The following is a 22,590-nucleotide window of genomic DNA, read 5'->3' on the forward strand; positions in this document are numbered from 1 at the left end:
ATTGGAAATAGATGAAGCAGCAATTTAAAAAGGGGGAGGAGTTTCCCCTTCTTTCCTGGCTAATACTTTAACAGCCCATCTCCTCACAAAATTATGTGGCAGCATTTTGTCCAGATACAAAGCTCTGAGGTCAATGTTGGGCACATAGAATCATCACAGAATGGCTTGAGAGAGACCCCAGAGATCATCGAGTTCCAACCCTCTGCCACAGGCAGGGTCACAAACCTCCAGATCTGGTACTAGACCAGGTTGCCCAGGGCCCCAACCATCCTGGTCTTGAACTCCTCCAGAGATGAAGCTTCCATAGCCTCTCTGGGCAGCCTAATCCAGCATCTCACCACTCCCTCTGTGAAGAACTTCCCTCTGACATCCAATCTAAACCATTCCCCCTTGAGCTTAAGACCACTCCGCCTTGCCCTATCACTTTCTACCCTTGCAAAAAGTTGATTCCCTTCCTGTTTGTAACCCCCTTTTAAACACTGGAAGGCTGCAACAAAGTCTCCTCACAACCTTCTGTTTCTCCAGGCTGAACAAGCCCAGTTCCCTCAGCCTGCCTTCACAGAGGAGGTGCACCATCCCCCAATCACATCTCTCCACATCAGAGAGTTTATGCACCTCTTGCAGACAACATCTGCTCCAGGCTGCTTGTAAGCTGATCCGATCAATATCGGCATCTCAAGTCTAGCAGCTCAGCCTTCACCAGAGGAAATTTTCCAATACACAGAATAATGCTTGAAGGCTGAGAAGAAGCTACTAAGGAAAAAGACTCTTTTTATTGAATATTTAGTAGATTTTTGCTCTATTGCCATTTGAGCATTGGCATAGAGGAGGAAGACCAGTCCATGTCCAGGAAATATGAACTGTACTTGTTTTCAAAACAAAAAGCATATTTTCCAATACTTCTGATCATGCTTGTAGATTTTCTTTGAATCCTACCCCCCACCCCTTTTTTAAAAAAAAAAAAAAAACTATAAATACCAGAACTTAACTTCTTCATCCACATGTGATCCTAGGTACCAAACAGTGAACTGAAGTTACATTACTAATAATCTCCACTCCATGCATCCAAGGGTCATTCTTGTTAAGAATTACTCTACCCATAGAAGACGTAAATAATTGCCATATGCAACAGCCTGCTGTGAGAGATAGAAAGCCATAGTCTTAACACTTTATTAAAAATATATTTTAAGGCCTATTATAATATACTATTATTATTAACAAAATGTAATTGCAATGTGGCAAGAGTAACTGGAATAGTGTCTGACAGCTCTCAGCAGCAAGTACTATCACACCTCCCTTGGCATCTTCACTCTTCCTCTTATTCCCACTCATCCCACCTAAGGTAGCAAGAAAATCCTTGAATCTCAACACTTTCAACTGTATCTCAGATTCACTTTCTCCACATCTTTCTTCGGTCTGACAACAACTAGCCCAAACTTAACTTCAAATATCGAGATTTGTCATTATTCATTCTGCTTCCATTTTGATTTTGGGTCATTTAGCTCGCCAGATAGTCACATACAGCTAAATATGTATCTGGGCTGCTAGATCATGTAGATATGACTCACTTCTTTTTTCCTAAATAGGTGAGTCTGCAACTTGCCAGAATAAACTTACTTGTTTCCCTTCTATAGCAAGGACTAAAGGTAATCAAGTCTGCAGCTAAACAATAGGGAAGTGATAAATAGACAAAGCAATGTGTATTAACAATGTTTGAAACTTATCTTCCAAATCAATGGTATGTTATGAAGCAATATACTTTTTTAATAGTTAAGATGCAAAAAATCTGAAACGTGTATAAGTGAACTATAATATATATAACTGGGCACATGAAAGGAAAAATATAGAGTATGAAAAGAGGCATTTGAAATCAATGAATCTGCATATCAGAAAATTGTTCGGTTTTTTACAAGATGCAGCTGTGCCAGTGGTAGAAAGAAGTACCACATGTATGACAAATGACTTTCTCCATTCTGTACGAAATGGAGGTAGGAGATGTTACGGTCATCTTAAACTCAGATTCCCCTAAAATCTGGCTAGATCTGGTGGTGAAAAAGAAGCATTTCTGTCCAAGATTACTGCTACCTGACTAATGAATCTCATTTCAAATTAAAGCCAGAGAAACACAATCCGATGTAAGGATATGAATCCAAGGCCACAGTGCCCACAAGGATTCAAATAAGTTTATATTAAATGTTCTGGTTTTGGATTAACTCTGATTTCAAATGTAAGTAACTCTAATGCACCTCATGTGACTCAGTGCATAAGGGTTCCTCCCACTTTTGACCCAGTTGTTATTGGAGAACTAGTTTTTCAAGCTGTGAAATCCACTTTATAGCAGGGCCTTAAAACCTTGGCAATGCCTTTGAATGACAAATGCAGGCCTTTTCTGAAATACATTTCAGCTATGTGACCCTGATTTAAGTTAAAATTCATAGACTGTTAATTAGCATGTGGAACAGGAAGCTTCTAAATAGCTCACCAGCTATGTATTTGGCAGGCAGTACACCAACACTTGAAGTGTAAGGTTTAAAAAAAAAAAAAGGACACATTTTTTTACATCACTGAAAGTTTAATAAATATTTATTTCTTCAGGGACCTCCTATGTTAATGAAACCTGTCTGCTCTTGTTTGAATCTCTAAAACTCAGGTTAAATAGTAACGCTGAGGTAGCGTCTCTGAAATTGCACCACTAACAGCAGAGCAAATACAGAGCATAAGTGTTTTTTGTGTCTACTTAACAACTTTTATATGTCCATTAAGTGCTTGTTTTCTGTTTGTTAATCATTCCAACTCATAATAATTAGACCAAAGAGGAAATCACCATCTCAAATGCTACCGTTTCCCTGGTTCTCCAGAGTTAAAAGGAGGAAGCAGGATTAGATGGCTTTCTCAAATGTTATTTTTTCTTTTGCTAATCATGGCAAAATCACATTTCTGTGCACGTTAAATAGTCAGATAGCCCATCAAAATATTGTGTTTAGTATCAGGAAGCAATTCCATCCACTGTACTAAGATAATATTAAATGGCCTAAATTGTTATTTTATCAGTGCTATCATCTAAGACCTTGTTCTCTGTCCTCTAAACTTGTACAACTACTGATCCCACCACTAACAAATCCACCTCTTAACTTTCCAGGCCTAGAACAACATAGCACACTGCAGAACAGCTTGGCAATCTGATACCACATTCAGCGGAGTGCTTTTAGTGCCAAAAGTCACATGCCAGGAGAAAGGTCACCAAGCCTCAAGCTGGAAGGGGTCTTGCTCAGTCAGCTCAGACTACTCTTTATAGCAGACTTACTTCCTATACAACACACCTCTCATCTTCAAATCACACTTTAAATGGATCGTGAATTTGCACTTCTGTGTTTCAAGTCAATGCCTGAATGTTTTTTAATACTGAATCTTAGCTAGATAACCCCCCAGGGGTCTCTTCCAACCCCAATTATCCTGTGGTCCTATGAGCGTTACTGAAGGAGAATCTGCAACATCTTAGCACCATGGCCATTCCTCACGTTCTTGATAGTTGTGTGTTCCCGTCATCATGTGACCGACATAGGTGTGTTCACCAGGACACAGGAAATGCAGAAGTCTGCTGCCATATAAAAAAGTCCCAGTGAGAGATAGTAAGCCAGGCTTGGACACTCAAAATGCTATCTTCTTTTCAATTCTATTTCCAGCTTTCTATTACACTACTGCAGTTATTACTTCTTTCAACAAAAACTTTGTGCAGCAGTAGATTTTGAGAGTTTTAAAAATCTAGCCTCTTCAAAGTAGTACTGAGTACAGTATTATTCAAATTCCTATAATCCTAGGAGGCATCACAAATCCTGGAGATGCAGCTTCATTTACAGGACCTTTTCTCAAAAGTGGGAGAAACACTTAACTCTTACTCCCTGCTCCATAAGAAACATTTCTGCTGGAGTTGTAAGGCTCTTGAGGCAGCTAAAGTGAGAATGGAAGACATTCCAAGAGTGCCAATGGAGAATAAAAGACTGAAAATAGTCACTAATGGGAGGTTTTTGTTCCAGCAGTTGTACTTTATTATTCTTGGCCAAACCAGCTTTAAGGGGTGTAGGTGATACCTCATATTCTCTGCTTAGAAAATTGTACTTTTATTCTGGATAAATGCATAAGCCTGCAAGGTTTTGTTTGTCCAGACTGCAAGAAATCTAGAGTCTCAATATTTACTGGTTTTACTATTTTAATACCACATTCTGTTATAGAAGAATGCCTGTCATCAGATCAAATCTTGATTGTCTACCACTTTCTGAATTTCAAGCTTTACATCCTAGGTGTGCATCTCATTTAATTTATCTAGACTAGGAATACACTCGTTGAGTATTCTGATACAAACTGTGAGGAAGTACACATGGAAGAAGTATTCAGATTAATTTATCAGCACACGTAAAAGGAAGAATTAAACTGAAATTTAAGATCTGATTTCACCTCTCTGAACTGTCTAGCAGACCTTATCCCTATTCTTTTCTGATCCAACACATCCATTCCCATAATACTAAAATAGACTTCATATACACAAAGACAATAAAAGAGTAGTGGTGAAATTCACCCAGCAGACAAATTACTAATGCCAATCATCAGAACAGTAGAGAAGGAAAATTAGATACTTTTAATGAGTTTTACCCTGCAGGCAGAAGTAAAGATTTTAGCATACATTTCATTAGCATACATAGTGATGAGAGTGAGAGTAGATAATTCTGTTCATCAACATATGATTTACTATTTACTGTCATGATTGTTCTTCTCACTGGGGAAAAAAATTCTAAATCCTGCAATCCATTTCACTTCCCCATTTCCACTAGGATCAGGTGATACATGATGGTGTCATAGTGGCACTTTAAATAGGACTTACAGTTCTTCCTGTGGGAAAGCAGCAAGAGTGATACATACCAGAACTTCCCATACCAGACTGTCATAATCTCTATTCCAAGCACTACATATTTCTTTCACAAAGCAATGATTCTTGTTCAAAATAATTTACCTAGATATGGTAAACAAGAAAAGCAACAATAAAAACCCTACTGACAGAAAACATAGAAAAGAGACATGATTCTGGTCCATGGACTCAGTTTTACTTACAGTTATCAAAATACACAACACGTCCTATCTGCAGACCTTGTGTATTTATTACTGAACCTGAAACAGTCTACAGCATTCTTATCCCATTTTATAGGGGAAGAATTGTAGATACAGAAATGTTTTGCCAGTGAGTGCAACACTGGCTGGGCAACATCTCTCTTACATAAAAAATTTCAATGTAAAATATTTCTCATGCCTCATGTCTAGTTCTTTGCAATTATAACTGTTTTAAATTAGTATCAATTACTCAGTGCAGTTGTTTTATAAATAAACATAGTACATATAACCATAATATATTGTATATTTGATATATACATACACACACACACCATAGTATACATAACGAGAATTTCAAACCTTACTTCAAGAAAAATTCTAAATCTTAGCAAGAACTGACTAAAATAACTACTGCAAAAGCATCAGAAATAGAATGATCTCACTCACTGCACAAGAACAGGAACGGCATGGGACAGCAATACATAACTGAAAAGGGACTATGTCAATGAAAGGAACAACCCAGCTATATAGGCTAACTATGGGTACCACTGCTATCTGAATATCTTCAAATGCATATAGTTTCTATAGTATTAATATTCCTTTCATCAGCTACCCTGAATATTGAATGATCAGTTTAGTGTGTAGGTATAGTATGTTAAATATTGTGCTTTAAGAATTGACCCAAGTCTTCTGTGAAACAGATTTTTCAAAATGAATAGGAAAACATCAACAATCATATTGGTATTTTAGAAATAAATATATAAATGAAGAGAGGAGAAACAGCAAGAATTCTGTTCTTCCAAAGATGACCTATGTCTCTCCCTCAATTTTCAATCAAAATCTCTTTTGGCAACACTGTGTCTTTTAGATGGATCAACTATTCTTTTATTTGGGGAAATAAATGACTTCCTGTTACAATGGTAAAAATGACAGAAGATGTTCACATTTCATTGCATCATAGTGTACACTGTCAGATTGTGCATTTGTTTTAATAAAGAATTTCATTTCAGAACCTCCTTCCATATACAGGACATTGTGTCGGCTGTGGATTTCTTAATGCACACGGCTGACAACCATTTAAAAATTCCCTTGTTCACTAGTCCATGCAAGCTTCAATTCAGAGCTCTAAATGTATCCCTATTAAGGAAAAGTACTTAAGCATGTGTTTAATTCCCAAAGTCCCAGGCTCAAATGCTTTCTGCAGGAGAGTTGTTGTAACTGTAATTGTCTAAAGAGACTGTTTTCCAGAACAGAGGTGTTTTTTCTGAATAAAGGCCACAGCTCATTTTAGAAATATGCGCCTGTCTTACTGAAATAAATGGCACACTGTTAGAGCCAATGCTCCCACACTTGTGCAAACTGACTACACTTCAGCAGCACAGTTTAGTCCTTGTGCTTGCTTCTTGCAGCAGCACAGTAACGAGGGATTGTTCATAAGTTGAGAATCTTTGTTTCTTTCATGTCATCTTTCATTTTGATTGCACAATTTTGAAATAGAAAAAACTCTACATTCTCAGCTCTCAGGTTTCATTGGATTTCAGTGTATCTGGGAAGAAGTACATTTTTATGGAATGGCAATAGTCACTGTTAATTTAAAATGAATATAAAAACATTTTACAGCTAAATTACCTTTTTGAGAACAAATGTTGCATCATTTTCTAACTATAATTTATACAATTTCAGATTACAACTCAGGGACCTGGAAGCCAATTTTTTTATTATTATTTTTAAGTTACAGTAAAATAACCTGCATTAACAGCATAGTTTCTGTTCATCAAAGTTCTAATTTCCATTGTTTTTTTTTTATTTTCAACCCTATAAATCCTAAATGTGCCTTTCATTTTATTTTTTCCACACTTTAAGTACATCTGTTCAACATTTGGTTCATGAAATACTAGGAAGTATGCTCTGAAGAAATATTCACTTTACTTGTCATCCTACAAAGAAAATGCAGCAAATCTGTATGAAAGCTTTTCTTTTCAGTAGCTCACACTTAACCAGCTAACTCCCACACTTACTAAAAACACATCTGTAATTCACTTGGCACGAGGATAGTTCTATGGCTGAAACATTCACTAGAAAATGGATTCCCATTTCTAGATTCTTAAAATGATAGAAAGGAATAAAACAAAATTATATCTATTTATTTTAATAGAAATCGCTGTCTTTTCCTAGCACTCTCTGCAACTCTCACATAAACGATGTAATATTTACTCTCTGCAGCATCAAACTCCATCTTGGGGAAAAAGGCATTCCTACCTATTTAAAAAAAATCTCCAAAAATAAATAAAATTAAAAAATTTACTCCTCTCTCATAAATAGAGACAAAGAAAGTTTTAAAAAAAGTTAAACTTACCACTATCACTTTGCTCTGTTAAAATCCAGGGAATAACATTGCAAATGTCCTAGATGTTAGTGGGAGCCATACTATTTCAAATGAATGAGAATGCAACGTGGCAATAAACATACTGTACACTTCATAACACAAATCATGTCATCTCCTCAGTGATCTACTCCAAATTATACCAAGGGAACAAAAAAAATTGAGCTGTTCTGGTATAAGTTCTGATTTCAAGTGCGTGTGACATCAGTATAAGTTTTTAGGAGCTGCTTCTCCAGTTACATGACAGAATAACAAAGTTCAGTGTCTGGTCAAGGCACTGACTTTTCTGCAGATTGATGATGTAGAATAGACCAGGGTACAAAACTGCAAACCAAATATTTGCACTTCATCCAGGCTGATAATACAAAGTACAGAAAAGTCTTTCCTGCAAAGTTTGTATACCTTCATTTTGGCTAAAATTTAAGGCTTCTTAGATTGAACCAACCGCAATGCCTCCCTCCAAATGAAAACTACCTGCTATCCATAAGAGCCACTGGAGTCTCTGGAGACATTTCTATCCAGTCAGTGAGATGACCCAGTATCTTCTGACAACCCCTTTTTTCCTCCAAGTTTAGCATCTGCTGGCCTCAGGCTGATTACCTACATGCTTGGGCCTTAGAAATAAGGAAATGAAGGATGGATGGAACCATATACCTACTTGAAGTTTCACAAGGACTCTTCAAATATCTGCACTTATTGGTAGATGTTACTCAGCTGCTAGACCCTAGCAAAAACCACAGGTTTTCTCATAACAGGAAAGTCATGCTGAGATTGCAAGTTTTCAGAGGAAGCTAGAGTACCTACTCATAAAACAAGGAAATCCTATGTTTTCTGGAAGAACAACTTGATGACACCTTATTACTCTTCAAATACCTGAAAGGTGATTGCAGTGAGAGCAGAGCTGGTCTCCTTGCTAGTGACAGGACAAGGGGAAATGGCCTGAAGTTGCTCCAGGGGAGGTTTATGTTGGATATCAGGGAAAACTTCTTTACAGAAAGGATTGTTAAGCACTGGAGTAGACTCTCCATGGAGGTGGATGAGTCACCAGCCCTGAACATGTTTGAAAACCACTTGGATGTTGTGCTCAGAGACATGATTTAGTGGTGGGTGGTTAGAATTAGGTTAGTATGATTTGGTTGCTGTTGGACTTAATGATCTTGAAGGTCTTTTACAACCTGTGCAATGCTATGATTCTTTGATGTTTCGTATACTGAAGGCAGAGACTGCACTTGTAATTGTCTCTACTCCCCTCTTGCCTGAAGAGAGTCGTCTTTATCATTACTCTGTTTCATCTGCAGCAACTTCTAAGAAGTGGAAAACAGGAAACTATGGACTAGAAATAGCAGTTTTCCCAGTGCTTTACATTATATCATTTTATTACTAGACATTACTGCTTTCTTACTGGAAAAGATGAACCTCACCAAAGAAATAAAAATTGAGGCTGTATGAGTACTTTCAAGAGAAGTACATACTGTACTGTTAAATATTAAAATTAGAAGAAAATACATTTCCTTTAAATTCTGAGATTTCAATATTAAAAAAAATTAATTTCTCCCTCCTGGATGCAAAGCTGGAGTAACTAATATATTTTTCTTTATTTTGATGTGCATGTGTAAGCACTTATAGTAATAAGAGTGCATGCTTCGAGCCTGGTATTAAGAAATGCCTGCTTCTAGCACATATCAAAAGCAGAAAGCATCAAAATAACTTTGAATAGTTCTTTCCCAATGATTACTGAGAATTCCATTGGATTGTGGCTACTTGTTCAAAAGGTGGATTCTGAGCATCAAGGTATATTTTCTTCATTGGATTTGGCAACATCATGCATTCAAGAGATTGATAGTTTTTCCTAATCTCCTTTTCCAGTTATTTTGACTTTTCAGGTTCTCATTAAAATTGCTCAATCCATTTATTAGCTTATAAAAAACAGGATTGTTTTTGGATAGAACTGGTAAGAAGTGCTGGTAAGTGCTAGTAATCTGAACTCTCTAAATGAAATAAAGTTTGCAGACAGCTATTGCTCTTATGGGAGATAAAGATTTAGATATGAAACTATTTTTATAATATGCCACCAAGCATTGCACACTCTGTATCATGGGGTACTCTATTGCCAGGTGCATCCTGGGAAATAATGAAGAAAACTCTGAAAGACTCAAAGAAACTTCTCTGGAGAGGTTCCACAAAGGCTCAGGAGCCTATTCATCTGCCTCCTATCTTAAACATATCTTTATTCTATCCCCAAAAGGTTATGCTACTGGCACACACACTCAAACAGGTCATTGACCTATCTACTTTATGAGAACTGGCTTTATATGCGTGAAGGTCTAGAAGAACGGATTTATCTACCTTATAACATCCTCAAAGCATACACTTCAGTCTTTACGAGCGTCATTGTTCCTGACAGTAAACCTTCAACAACTTGTGTATTTATATAAAGAAAAAAATCCTAGAATTTTCTATACAGGCCAAAGTGCCACATTGTACAAGAGCAGTAAAAGCTGGAGGAAAAAAAAAAAAAAAAAAAAAGGACCGAAAGGCCATACAGAGGTGCCTGCTCACATGAACCAGCAGTAAAAATGCTGATTTACTTCTGAAAAACGGAGAGCCATACAGGCAAACAAGCTGCAACCTAGGAACTAATTAGGACTGCTCAACTGCCTTAGCTGTTTTCTGGAATAAAAGATTTCTGGATGGTATAACATCCTAAGCAGCTCATATTGAAGTCCCACCTGATGTTGTTCTTGCCCACGTTCTTTTCCCTTAGGCCATTCCTTCTTGGTGCCATCTATGACAGCAAGGCCACCTAGGTAGGAGGTCTATTTAATTTATTATTTAAACATTTAGAAAGTTATAGGTATAGTTTGTACTGGTACTTGGTGAGCCAACACTCACACCACTTTGAAAACACAAACATTTTAATAGTCAATATTTAGCTCCACAAAATGTAATCTTAGTAACTTTTGTGTGTTCCTTCTTGCTTGAATTTTCTGTTACCATTTAGCCTCCAATACCAAAAGTTTCTGGATTACAAATTACTGAAAACCACTACATTTAATGACATTAGATTAAACTTACTAGATTTTTTCCCCCTGCAAAGTTAAACATAGCATAAATACTTTTAAAAATTTTTATTGCACATTTTATGCTTTGAGAAGCACTGAAAGTACATGGTTTCCAGCAAACACACGTGACTTAGATGAATAAAAACTGCAGTTAGGCTTGTAAAAAGCATATTATTTTTAAAGCCCTAACCCAATGTAGCGGAAAAGTCTTGTATGTCTTTACCTCTTTTATAGGAGAATATTAAGTGCAACCCCAACCCTTTATAACAATGTATCATCTGTTTCAAATTGGAAGGAAATCAACTCTCTAATATGGTGAAATAACATATAAGTTAATTTTCTAATTGAACTCTCTGGTCTTGAGCTGCTTGCAATAAACCTTGACAACCTGAGACCCAGGCAAGCTCTAGTATTTTGGAGAGCAGACTGAATGTTACTAATTATATATAGTTGACTATTTCTACCAGTATAGAGAGCGAGCAGTTGCCAGCATGCTCAACATTCAGTGCAAAGAAACATATTAATGCCACATTACGGTTGCGAACTAAATCCCACAGTAGTCAGGAAACTCTAAACCCTAGTTCTCCAAGTAATTACAGCTCAGCAGCATCTTCCTATGTATTATTACAAATGAGCTAAATACTTACCAGCAGCATATGCATGGGACAGGACTTTACAGACACAAACTTTTGGTTTTTCTCCTCCAGACATCCTTAATGGAAAACCACTACAGCATTCAAGTGTTGGTGAACAAGCAAGACTTTGGATGATATTTTGGGAAAGAAAAGTTCACAACACTAATTATAGTCATAGGATTATATTTTAAGCTATTCAAACATGATCTCCTGAGCAGTGAGGAAGTGCATGGCACCTTCTGCTTTCCTGAATATTTTTGTATTATTGTATATTAATAGTTATGGAAACCATATTGTGCAAGAGGCTGTACACAAACATATATATAAAGGTATAATTTAGGAGGCTTGAAGTCCTGATTTTCACAGATTCTGACATTAAAATTCTTCCAGAGATAAGGGCTCTTAGTACTCATCATATCTAACAAAAAGGACAGCAGTATTCAAGTCATAGAAGGATGAAAACAAACTATTCCTTTCTGGAAGATCATTCCTACCTTCATTCAACAGCCATCCAAACTGTAAACAGGACTACCTCATCTGATGCTCTTATCTGTTCATTGAAACATCTATTCAAGAGAGAGCTTCCAGCAATAAAATTAGTTCTATAACTACTGAAAAAAACTACACTGAATAAAATAACATATGTATGCAAGTTACCTTCTGTATAGCTGAAAAGAATTAGAAACTTTATTTTACTTCTAACCACAGCGCTTAACTCTGATAGTAGCCAAGTATATGTTACCAATTTAAGTCCCTCAGTAAGCAAAAAAGATCTCATTAATATTGTATGTATATATAGAGAGGCTCACACTGGGCTTACTGTAGTCCAAATCTAGGTGGGTTTTTTTGTTTGTTTGTTGGTTGGTTTTTTGTTTTTTGTTTTTTGGTGGTTTTTTTGTTTGTTTGTTTTGGTTTTGGTTTTTTTTTTTTAGATCAGTGATCTATGGTTATATCACGGTCAAGATCTATTATCACTTTCCATTCCAGCATCAATCTAATAAATCCAGACTTCAATGGTGGGTTTTAACAAGCTTCAACCATGAGAGAAATGCCCTTGATAAAATGTGAATGTCAGCTTGTACTATATAAAGTTTGGTTTTCCAAAACAAAACTCATGCTTTCTCTACAAAAATGAGACAGACCCAGAATTAGTCCAAGAAAAATATGAAAGAGTTCAATGATACAGCTGGTAATCTGCTCCATTCTTCTGAATTTCCTATTGTGGTTCAAAACAATCACCTCTATTTTGCAAGAAATATATGCAAAATTTATTACTTCTTCATCCAAGTAAAGAAAAAAATGATTAGATTTTTTTAATAAAAAATAAAATCTCACTGCTCTCTTCAATTCTCTTCAGAATTAGTCTCCTGAAATCCTAACTTCTCATAAAGCTAAGTAAAATAAAGTACGATTTTAGTTGGACAGGCAAGTAGAAATATTCTCTGAAAGTAAAAAGAAGCATATAAGTATTTCTCAGCATACTACTCCTGAGTTCAATGAACCCTTAAATTTGTATGGCAGACAGCAAAGTTCAACAGTAAGATTGTCCATACTGAGGTTTGAAATACACAAAGAAGAATCAAGCTGTGGTGGTATAGAATTCGTGCACTCAGAGATTTGTACTCTTAAGTCCATGAGAGTATTCAGAAACTAAGTTATCATTCATTTGGTCACAGTTTACCACTGAGATTTGTTTAACAGACATCTAGAGAGATTCTACTTGCAAGCAAAACCTTGAGGCATTTGAACAAGCAGCTCTAACACCTCTCCAAGCTGGAGTGTGATTGAACTGAATAAACCAGGTAGAGAGCTTGCATCATTTCATTAACTCTAATCAACTTCTAGCCCCATGGCTGAAGCTACTAGGCCTTCCTTTGCTGAATGTGTATGAGGATGAACACAGCCAATGAAACTGGAAAGCACCAAGACAAAAGTAAAGTAATGTTCAGATTCCAGGTACGTTTTTAAAAGTGTGAATGATAGAACAATCTTCACGATTTCCCCCCTCCTTTCTTTTTTTTAGAATTTTACATCTTAAAATTCAACACAAATTATGGTCCTCTCCTCAAAACTCAGAAGTGGATCTGTTAAGTCTGAGTTAGTGGATAGAATAATATAGAACAGCATAATGGCTGTCTTTATTTTAAGTATAGATATAACTGTAGACTACAGCCAACACAATAGTCTTCACAATCAACATAAACAACATCCCTGTTTTGAACAGTCAACAATGTTGCCACTCCTCACCTCATAAAAAAAAAAAAACACACAAAAACCATACTTGTATGGAAGTACAAATATTAAAGGGATTCACTAAGGAGTTGAAAACCCATTTGCATCATATCATTAGTAACTTTGTGGTTTTCACCAGACCCACAAAAGGGCTCAGAGTGCTCAAAAAGAAGGATCTTCTTTCCAAACCCAGAAATTTCCACAATTTACAAAGAAACCACAGAAATGTCTGTTCTAATGCTTACTGAGAAGAAGCACATAAGCCAGACTCTGTTTTGTTCTTGAAAGGGTAATTTTGTCACCAGTACCAGATTTTGACTATCACAAGATGCAGGTGAATAATCAAAGCTGTTACTGTCATCAGCAATTTCTGTTAGAGACGTGCAGTACAGACAGTAGTGAGGTGCATTGTCAACTTGGTTGTTCACGTGGTGGCACCTGATCTCTAATCCACTGAGACTACATTAACAGTTCTTTTACATCTAGTAACCATCAGCTTAGCCCCCTAAAAGTGTAGGGATAAATTTAACACAGTACAGCATTCAGAAACAGTAACGGCAGTACAGTAGGGAACATCAGCAGGAACTTACAGTTGGAGAAAGGAAAACAAGAAAGCGTTATATGGCTTAACATACCAAAAAGATCAAAAACAGTTCTTTTTAACTAAGCATTATAATCTGGGAGGTCACCTCTGCATGAAAATTTCTTTTAAAGAAGGGAAAAAGAAGCTGATCCTAGTATACTAGTATATATTGCTGCAAACACAAATAAAATTGAGTTGTGCCAAACTGGAAGGACAAAACAGTCTAGGTGCATAGCCAATCATAATGCACACCAGTTGTGACATCCAGTGAAGAAAAGCTGCAGTTCAAGAGATCAACTCATGTTTAAAATTTTATTGCATGAGATTTTCTTTAAAAGCCCTGTTTAGCTTGACAGTTTCTCTTCAGTGACAACCTTAATATCTATACTAAGGCTGCTGTAGCAATAACCACATACAGAAAAGTGAATTTTGAACACTTTCAATGAAAAGCAATTTACAAGGCATCTTGAGGCGAATCTTCAGTGAGCTGTACAGGGTATTAGCCACCTGACTTGCATTAGCATCTGTAAGAAAGCTCAGCTAAATCTCTGCCCACTAAGCTAAAAAAAAAAAATCTGAATGTATTGAATCATTGCATTTTAAATGTGGCTTGAGAAAAAAAGATCTTACTTGAAAAATGAGAGCATATAGTGGTTGCAGACAACCTGAACTGAGAAGATCTTGTTAGTGCTTCACATATTAGGTATGTATGGCTCAAGAGATGTCCTTAGATTTATGTGTAACAGTAGCAGGACCAAGCATCTGTCAGCAGTAACCTCCACTGTTTACTGTCTGTAAGAATGAGCATTCTTACAGAATACTCATGAACAGCTTTGACAATGGAGTAAATCTCAGATAAGGCTAAAAGCATTCCTGGTCACTGTAGCTGGTTCTGTTCTGCAGTGACACATCTTTTATCCTAAAAGCACGTAATCACACTTTCCGCACCCCAGAAGTATCTTCAGGCTAACCTTCTCAAAGCTTTCCTGTGTGCAGTATTTGGAAACTGCTAGCATTTTAGTTTTTTTTTTAAAAAAAAAAAAAGAAGAGAGAGAGAGGTCTGCTGGTGCAACCATTTTATTCACATTGTAGTAGCCAAGTAGAATTTTTGAGTTCTGCATTTATAATTATACAACCAAAACTTTAGAAAGGAAATCCACACATGGCCATTTCTCAGTGAAAAGTTCAGTTTGAATTTCTGCCATGAGAGAAAATGAGAAAATATTATAGTCTAAAATTCAACCACTTCTGTCTAGATTAGGCATTCTAATGAGGCAAGATGGTTGAATGGAAAGACTTTTTAAACCTTTATAAACATATTCACCACTGAATTCTTTCTATCTCACAGAACATGGAACTCACAAGTTTTAACTTTCCTTTTAAAGCATTCAAGATACACAAAATACTGAGTTTTTATTATCCTAGGGATCTCGTGACTTTCTTAACTGATAGATGATCTTATTCAAAGAGGGATTCGCAATTAAAAATTTGGAACTGAAATTCAATCAGTATGTCGAATCAGCTTAAACATCTTGTTCAAGGTGTGGAATTCAGATTTCATAAAACATCCTCATTACTGTCTTCCTCAGTAATATCTTAATGTCTTACAGACTCACCTTCTATCTATTTACCTAGATGTCTAAAGTCTAAAGACAACAGACTCGGAGAAAGTTATTAAGTTTTTTTTTTGTGTTACAGTTACTTACCTTTTTAGTTTGTAATAAGAAATATATTCTGACTTTTTGATCAGCTCTAATGATTACTGCTCATTTGAAAGGAGGAATAAGAGAAGTATAGAATACAACTGTCAAGGCAAAAAAAAAAGTTTGAAACAGTTTGATAAGAACTGTCAAGGGAGAGTGTGTAGAAAAGAATAACTCTATTGACTACAAAGAACAGGTGATTGAATTGATGCAAGAAAATACTTAGGAAAACTAAAACCAGCTCACAAAAAATCACTTCTGCTATTATTCAGTACATCACAGACATTCAACAACCTGAAATATCTGCCTAACTATATTTCTACTTCTTGGTTTGTTTCTCAAAGTTATAGATTGGAACCAAAGAGAAGCCTCACTCCCCCTCCCCGCCTTCTCTCTACATGAACGTTGTTATTTGAAAAGCCAAAGTAGTTCTTACATATTACTCTGTTTTCTTCTGCTGCGTAAATATATGAACATATAAATGCATAAGTAGTGCCTTCAACTTCTTGCCTCTCACCAGCTCAACACAAGAAAAACCCTTGCCCATAGGCTGACATGCAGTACTCAACTGAGTTTAGTTCCATCCAGTACAGGGTCAAGGTAGAGGTGTACTATAGGAGAACAATCCTTACAGACTACATACTACTCAATACTAACTTAAATAAAGCATTTCTTCCTCCTCTTTTTGATGGTGTTAATGGCTGGATTCTCCACATAAAACAAGAAAATACACCAAGAGAAACTAAAATACACTTTATCCAATTATTAGGAAATTCCAGCATGCAACCCTTAAAGACCTGTATTTCTAACTCAAATGCTCAGCAACCTCTCTCTCTTCAGTGATATTCTTCTAATATCTCCTGAAGAGATATTACAGCAACCCACAGCAGATGACTGCAATGAAACCAGGACTTAGAGGTGGCAAACTGAAGATACAACCTCTATTCCACTTAGTATTGATTTTTATTTTTTAATCTACACTGTGCCTTCAAGTAGTTAATAAACTCTTCTGTTTATATTTTACTCCTGTTAAGACTTGGAAGGCATTCACCATATAGTTGTAGCACCTCACAATAAGGAAAGGAAAAAGTAAATTTATACTGTTGTTATAGTGCTGAAGGCCTAGAGATCTCAGCAAAATAAACAGGATCTGAAGGTACTCTGAATCTTCCACTTGAAAAACAGATTCTTACTAGAGGGTGCAGCTTGCTAAGGGTTAAAAGACAGGACCCACCATCTTGTATCATGGAACATCTGTATATAAACTAGTCATTAAAAGAGGCTATTTAAACAGTGACATCACATTAGCCATATCCTACTCTCATTCAGTTTAGGAAAATGATAAATTAATCATCACCATGAAATATTACTACTTTTTAACACCTTACTAAAATGGCCTATTAATATTAAGCTTATTTTGGTTGACTGACCACATATACCTTCTTCTATCAAGATTTTCATCTGGCAATTAAAATTAACAATTGTAATGCTGTAATGCAATAGAAAGCTCTGCAATGATAGTGTAGTAATGTAGTTCTAGGCTACAGCAAGTGAGAATATGCACAAATACAGCAGCTGTAGACACAGTGGGGGTGGGGGGGGGAAGAATCTGCTTACCTTTAGAAGGCCTCAGATACACAAGGATCTGTAAACAGGATCCCCTTGTTTCCACTGCCAACCCTTAAATGAAGTCTGGGAAGGGGTGGATCCTGGCTCCATCCCTTCTGGTCACTCAGGTGCATTACATTCACTGAGCTCTCCTGGGTTGGCCCTGTCTTCCCACCAGGTGCTCAACCACTGGTTCAAGCCATGACTTAACATTTCCACTACAACAATAAATTATTAGAATTATTAGTTGGAAACCACATCTAGACCTATGTAATGGCTTTGATGAAAGTAACAGTTGGTTTTGCAGGTCTTTTTGGCTCTTTCTTACACAGAAATTATTGAAACATAGCCAGAAAAAAAATGTGATGCAGTATTCCTGATCAAGCCTCAAAATTGTAAAATGTTACAATCAACTAAAAAGAAAGTAAATCTAAAAATCACCTAGTAAATAACTTTTAAGTCCCAGTGCAGCTTTCACTACAATACACCAGGTCTGACATACTCAATGTTAAACACTAATAATTTTAGGAAAACAAAAATCACAATATTATTTCCTGTAAAGGCATAGATTTTTCCTCTTCTCTATGGATTTAAAGCCAGATGAAATTCCTCACCCCCCCAAAAAAATCATTGCATTATGAGTTTTATTAGAGCAAATGAATGTTAATTAAGTGATAGATGGAACATAGTAGTAAATTCCTACCGTGAATGGAAACCCATATAATATCAGTCTTTTTGTCATCCTTGAGTAGATCTAAGTGTGAGAGAAATCTACATACAACAGCTCCGGGCACCCAGTAGGAGTAATTGCCATGGATCACAAACACCAATTAGTAACACAGCGGTGAGAGATGGCTTGTCACACAGTTGTATTCAGCCTCAGCCTGGCCAACCACGTTGTAAGTATGGCTAAATATTGCTGTTACTCTTTGGAGAAAGACAGGAAAGGGATTGAGTCTTCACATTGAGTCTGGAAGGTTTCTGAAGTCAAGTAGCCGTATCTGGTCTACCCAAAATACCTCTTTGGGAATATAATGGCCACAAAAGGTGGTTATCTCCACCATGCATGGCCAACATTGGGTCAGCCAAAAGGCTGTGGGATACGTGGCAGCATCCCAAAAGTTTTCAAGAGTCTGCTAGACCAGTTGTCATGTGCAGCATTTCTGCCTTTCAGACAATTCAAGGTTGCTAGGTACAGAACATTCCAGTTTAAGTCTGGAGATGTGGGGATTTGCCCAACATTACCAAGATGTCTGCTTGGTAATGCTTTATAAAAATAACCAATCTCAAGCTTTGTTAAAAACATCTCAGAGCTTACCACAGTAAAATGCACCGTTAGCCGGCACGACCCAACTTGCATTTTTGCACTTTAAAAAGCCTGTTAAGTAGATGAGTTTGAGACTAAGGCAGTGCTCTATTGGCCAAGAGGAACAGGTTAGCCCTTTATTATGTATTTTTTAAGCCAAACTCAAATTCTCCAGGGAACAGAGATTGGGGCTAGGATCAATGAGTTAGGTAAAGCACTTGTTTTAACTAAGTATAAGATCATGTGCTAATGTAAACCACCTAAATTTCCCTACAGTGGTGGGAAAAGCACATGTATTCTTTATTTCAAGGTACCATATTGTCATAGTCATTTATCTTCTTGTTTTATGAGCAAGTGTATATTAATATGCAGATTTAATAAATCTAATATTTGAGGATGAAAAGGGGAAGGCAGGATGGTTAAGAAAGACAGAAACAGATTGTGGCTTAGGTATATGAAACATAAGGTCAGAAGAGAACAAGAACTGAGATGACAAGAAGCCAGAAGCTATGACAGAACAGATTAGTAGCAACCAGTATTTCAGAAGGAAGGCATGGCAATGGAAAAATCACTGTCTGAGGAAAAGAAATACACCAACCAAAGGTAAAATTGGGAAGTAGATGCACACAGCAGAAATCACAAGGAAAAACAGAAAGCATAATCTAAAAACATTCTAAAAAGTGCAGAATACCTGGTAGGATTCCCTTATATACTCAAGTGTGTGGCTGGCACTGTGCTGTCTCTTCCACTCACCTGGTCATGCTGCAGGCTTGCTAGCAGAGGTGCTGGCTGCTTCCAGCTGCAGCTTTGATGATCTCAGGAAGGTACTGCTACAGGTCAGGTGCTTTTCTGCAAGCAAAGACATAACTGTTATACCAGGGCCTCCATCATGCTTGGGATTTCTAGGATCCAAATTATTAGTAACACATAAAGCTTAATAAAAGCAGTAATGTCTGTAATACAAGGTCTGTAATGTCTTCTTTCACATGATGTCAGAATTATAGTCGCCAGCAGATTCTTAAGGTCTAGCTTTTAGTAGTTTCTTTCTTTATTTTCTTCTAGCAGAAATACTATGAGGCAATCCACAGCAATGTGCAATTTAGGTGTTCTCACCTGGCAATATAGTGCCAAATTAATAATACTGAAAATGTCAAAACAACAAGCCAACTGTCCTACCTGTAGCAATCAGGACTTGTACTTCATTTATTTCAGAGCAAGTGCATGTGCTGGAAGGCTGAACTCTTCTATTAATTTCTGTGACATGTTCTGACATTTCCTGCTATGATCTTATCAAATATGGCCTTTCTTTATTAATCCATATGTCATTTCTTTTTCCTCTGCTTAACAGTGCACAGTACTTTTATTGCTTACAACTTCAAGCACCATTCTCAGTCCCAAGCATCTGAAAGAGTCATTAGTTTGCAGTTATGTTAGCTTTCTGAGTTCTTATTGCATAGACAGACAGAAACGGAAAGTATCAATAACGGATACACTGTCAAACTGTAGTAAAAAAAGGAAAATAAAACAAACAACAACAAACCACTGCTATGATGCACCAGGAATTCCAATAGTCAGAAATAAATGAAGTATAAAGTATTTATTGTCTTTCTATTTAGACAGTATTTAAAAATATGCTCTACAGTTACTTAAAATCATGAAAGAAGTGTAACTGCACAGCACATAAACCCTATCTGCTGTCCACCAGGCCAATCCCATTTGCCTTACTCTCTTTGAACTAGTAAGTATTCCTTGCTAGCAAGGGCAGCAGGCAGAAATCCCATAACTCACACAGCCCATCCTGCTGAAGTCAGTGAGACATCCAGTACAGGCTGCAACTGGGTATGTTCTGCCCCGCTGTGCCTTGTCAAAGATGGTCGTATATATGGTGTGTTAGCTAGATCAGTAATGTGTTCCATAAGATAAAGGTTATTAAAATTCACTTCTGAGGTTTTTCAATATTCTTTGTGGGCTTCACTCTCTATTTCACACCAGTGAAAACCCAGATTAACTCGCTTATAAACATTCATCTCCTATAGGTAAATGAAATACAGTATATTAATAAGGTCAAAAGCGATAATCCTCTATAGAAAGGAGGAATGAAAACAAATATCAGCTAATCAAGGAATGCAAGCTGTTTTTCAAAATGCTAGTATAAAGATTAATAGCTCTTCTTTGGCATCCAAGAGCCTTTGGAAACTCTTCATATTAAAACACTTTGTAAATCACTTTCAGAGAAAAAGTATTCAGGGAGCCCTATTTAATCAAATTAACTATTATAGAATGTTGATAATATTTAACAAAACTTCCTGTCCTTAGAATTCTCATCATTGTTCCTAGGATATGCAATTATTTATGTTTCTTTATACCATTTTGAATTGCTGTGAAGCCTTAAAATAGAATTAGAAATGGTCAAGATGACTGTTCATTCCCTTGTGTCTGCTCATCTTGGATCCTGTCCTGAACCCAGTGAAGTCAAATGATTCCCAATTAAGTTCTGGCACAGCTCCCAGAGACTGTGCTAGGAGTAAGAAGAGACACATAAGGATCAATCCAAGCGCCGCTAAAGCTGGTGCAGGACTTCCATTCCTTTCTAGTAGGCTTTGGATCAGGCCCCATCCGCAAAACATTTTTAGAATCACCATTGCAAACAACACACAAGGAGGCACAGAACAGATTTCTGTCCTGTCCAGATTTCATGTTACTGACAGACAGAAATTTCTGCTCATGTTCTGTGTGGTTTGAGTCACCTACCACACACTGTGGGTGCATTGGACAGGCCTTGACTCATTGGGCCAGGAACAAAGCTTGTGCCTAAACCAGTCATACAAACAGCAACCACAGAGCAGCTTAGCGTGGAAGAGAGCTAAGCCTGTAAGGTGCATAACACAACGCCCAGAGCACACAAGAAGAGGACTGCCATTTTCCCCTCTTGTTCAGCTATTCTATGAACTCTCCAACATCAGGAGCAATGCTAACAGATGCATTCCAAATCACCGCACAGCCCCCAGGCTCTCTAGCATCATTTGCTAAACAAAGCTTTAGCAGTTCTCCCTCAAGCTCTATGCAGGAGTGAGCCAGAACCTCAACAAGTGACCTTCCAGCTGTCTGCAGTCTGCATTGCTGGGATGTAGAATATTTTTCTCATATCCAAGTCAGTTTCTCCCACACACACTCTCTGCTTTATTCCCTGTGACTTAGGGATTCAATCTGTAAATTACACCAACAATCAAACTGACATCTTATTTGAGAATATAATTTACACAAAATGGTTACAACCTCAGTTGTTCCTAAGAATCACAGACCTATGGAAATCCCAAGCTCTCATAAATTTGCCGCTGACTCATTGTGAAATGCAAGTACACTTTTAGCTTCTCCAGGTCTCCATTTTTCCAGCTGTAAAATAGGCACATTATCAAAGCATATATCAAAGAATTTTCAAGATGACTGAAAAGCTATTTAGAGTACATAAGGTTCTACTCACAAATGCTAAGCTTCAGCTTCACTCTTTGAACCTAGATCTGGACTGGGATACTGAAGTCCCGAGGCACATTTGTATCTTGAGTTTTGTTTTGGCCAGGACCAAATGCTGGAACACAGAACTAAAGCTCTGCATTGCTGCAGGAGTACTTGGGAAAACACAGCCAGAAATTCAGAAAGAGGAAAGGTGACAATAATATTTCACTCTATCGGCTGTTTCTACAGCTGACATTAAAATATGCAGTGATGTATTCTTTACCAGTACGCACATAATCACTTTGGAGTCTGATGTTCCTCCCACTGAAATAGAAGAGAGAAATTATATATCATATATAGTGAAGATCTTGACATTTGATTCCTCCCACATATTCGAATGGGAGGAAGGCATTAAATGCCAAAACCAAAAATGAGCATACCGGACCTATCCCTCAAAACTGTAATGCATTCCAAGTCACGGCACTCATTTTGCGCTTATACTAACCTCCATCCCACACAAAGAAA

General features: G+C 37.0%; 1 protein-coding gene across 1 annotated transcript in view; it reads right to left on the reverse strand.

Moving 5' to 3' along the window:
* Positions 1-19,373, reverse strand: part of LOC100544866 (serpin A3-4-like) — an 81,426-nt gene extending 62,053 nt beyond the window's left edge. Inside the window, exon 1 of the mRNA XM_031553783.1 lies at positions 19,366-19,373. Coding sequence (XP_031409643.1) covers positions 19,366-19,373 — 8 coding nt within the window. The remainder of the gene's footprint in view (positions 1-19,365) is intronic.
* Positions 19,374-22,590: the final 3,217 nt, after the last annotated feature.

Source organism: Meleagris gallopavo, chromosome 5, assembly GCF_000146605.3.
Source record: "Meleagris gallopavo isolate NT-WF06-2002-E0010 breed Aviagen turkey brand Nicholas breeding stock chromosome 5, Turkey_5.1, whole genome shotgun sequence".
In the NCBI taxonomy this organism is placed as follows: Eukaryota; Metazoa; Chordata; class Aves; order Galliformes; family Phasianidae; genus Meleagris; species Meleagris gallopavo.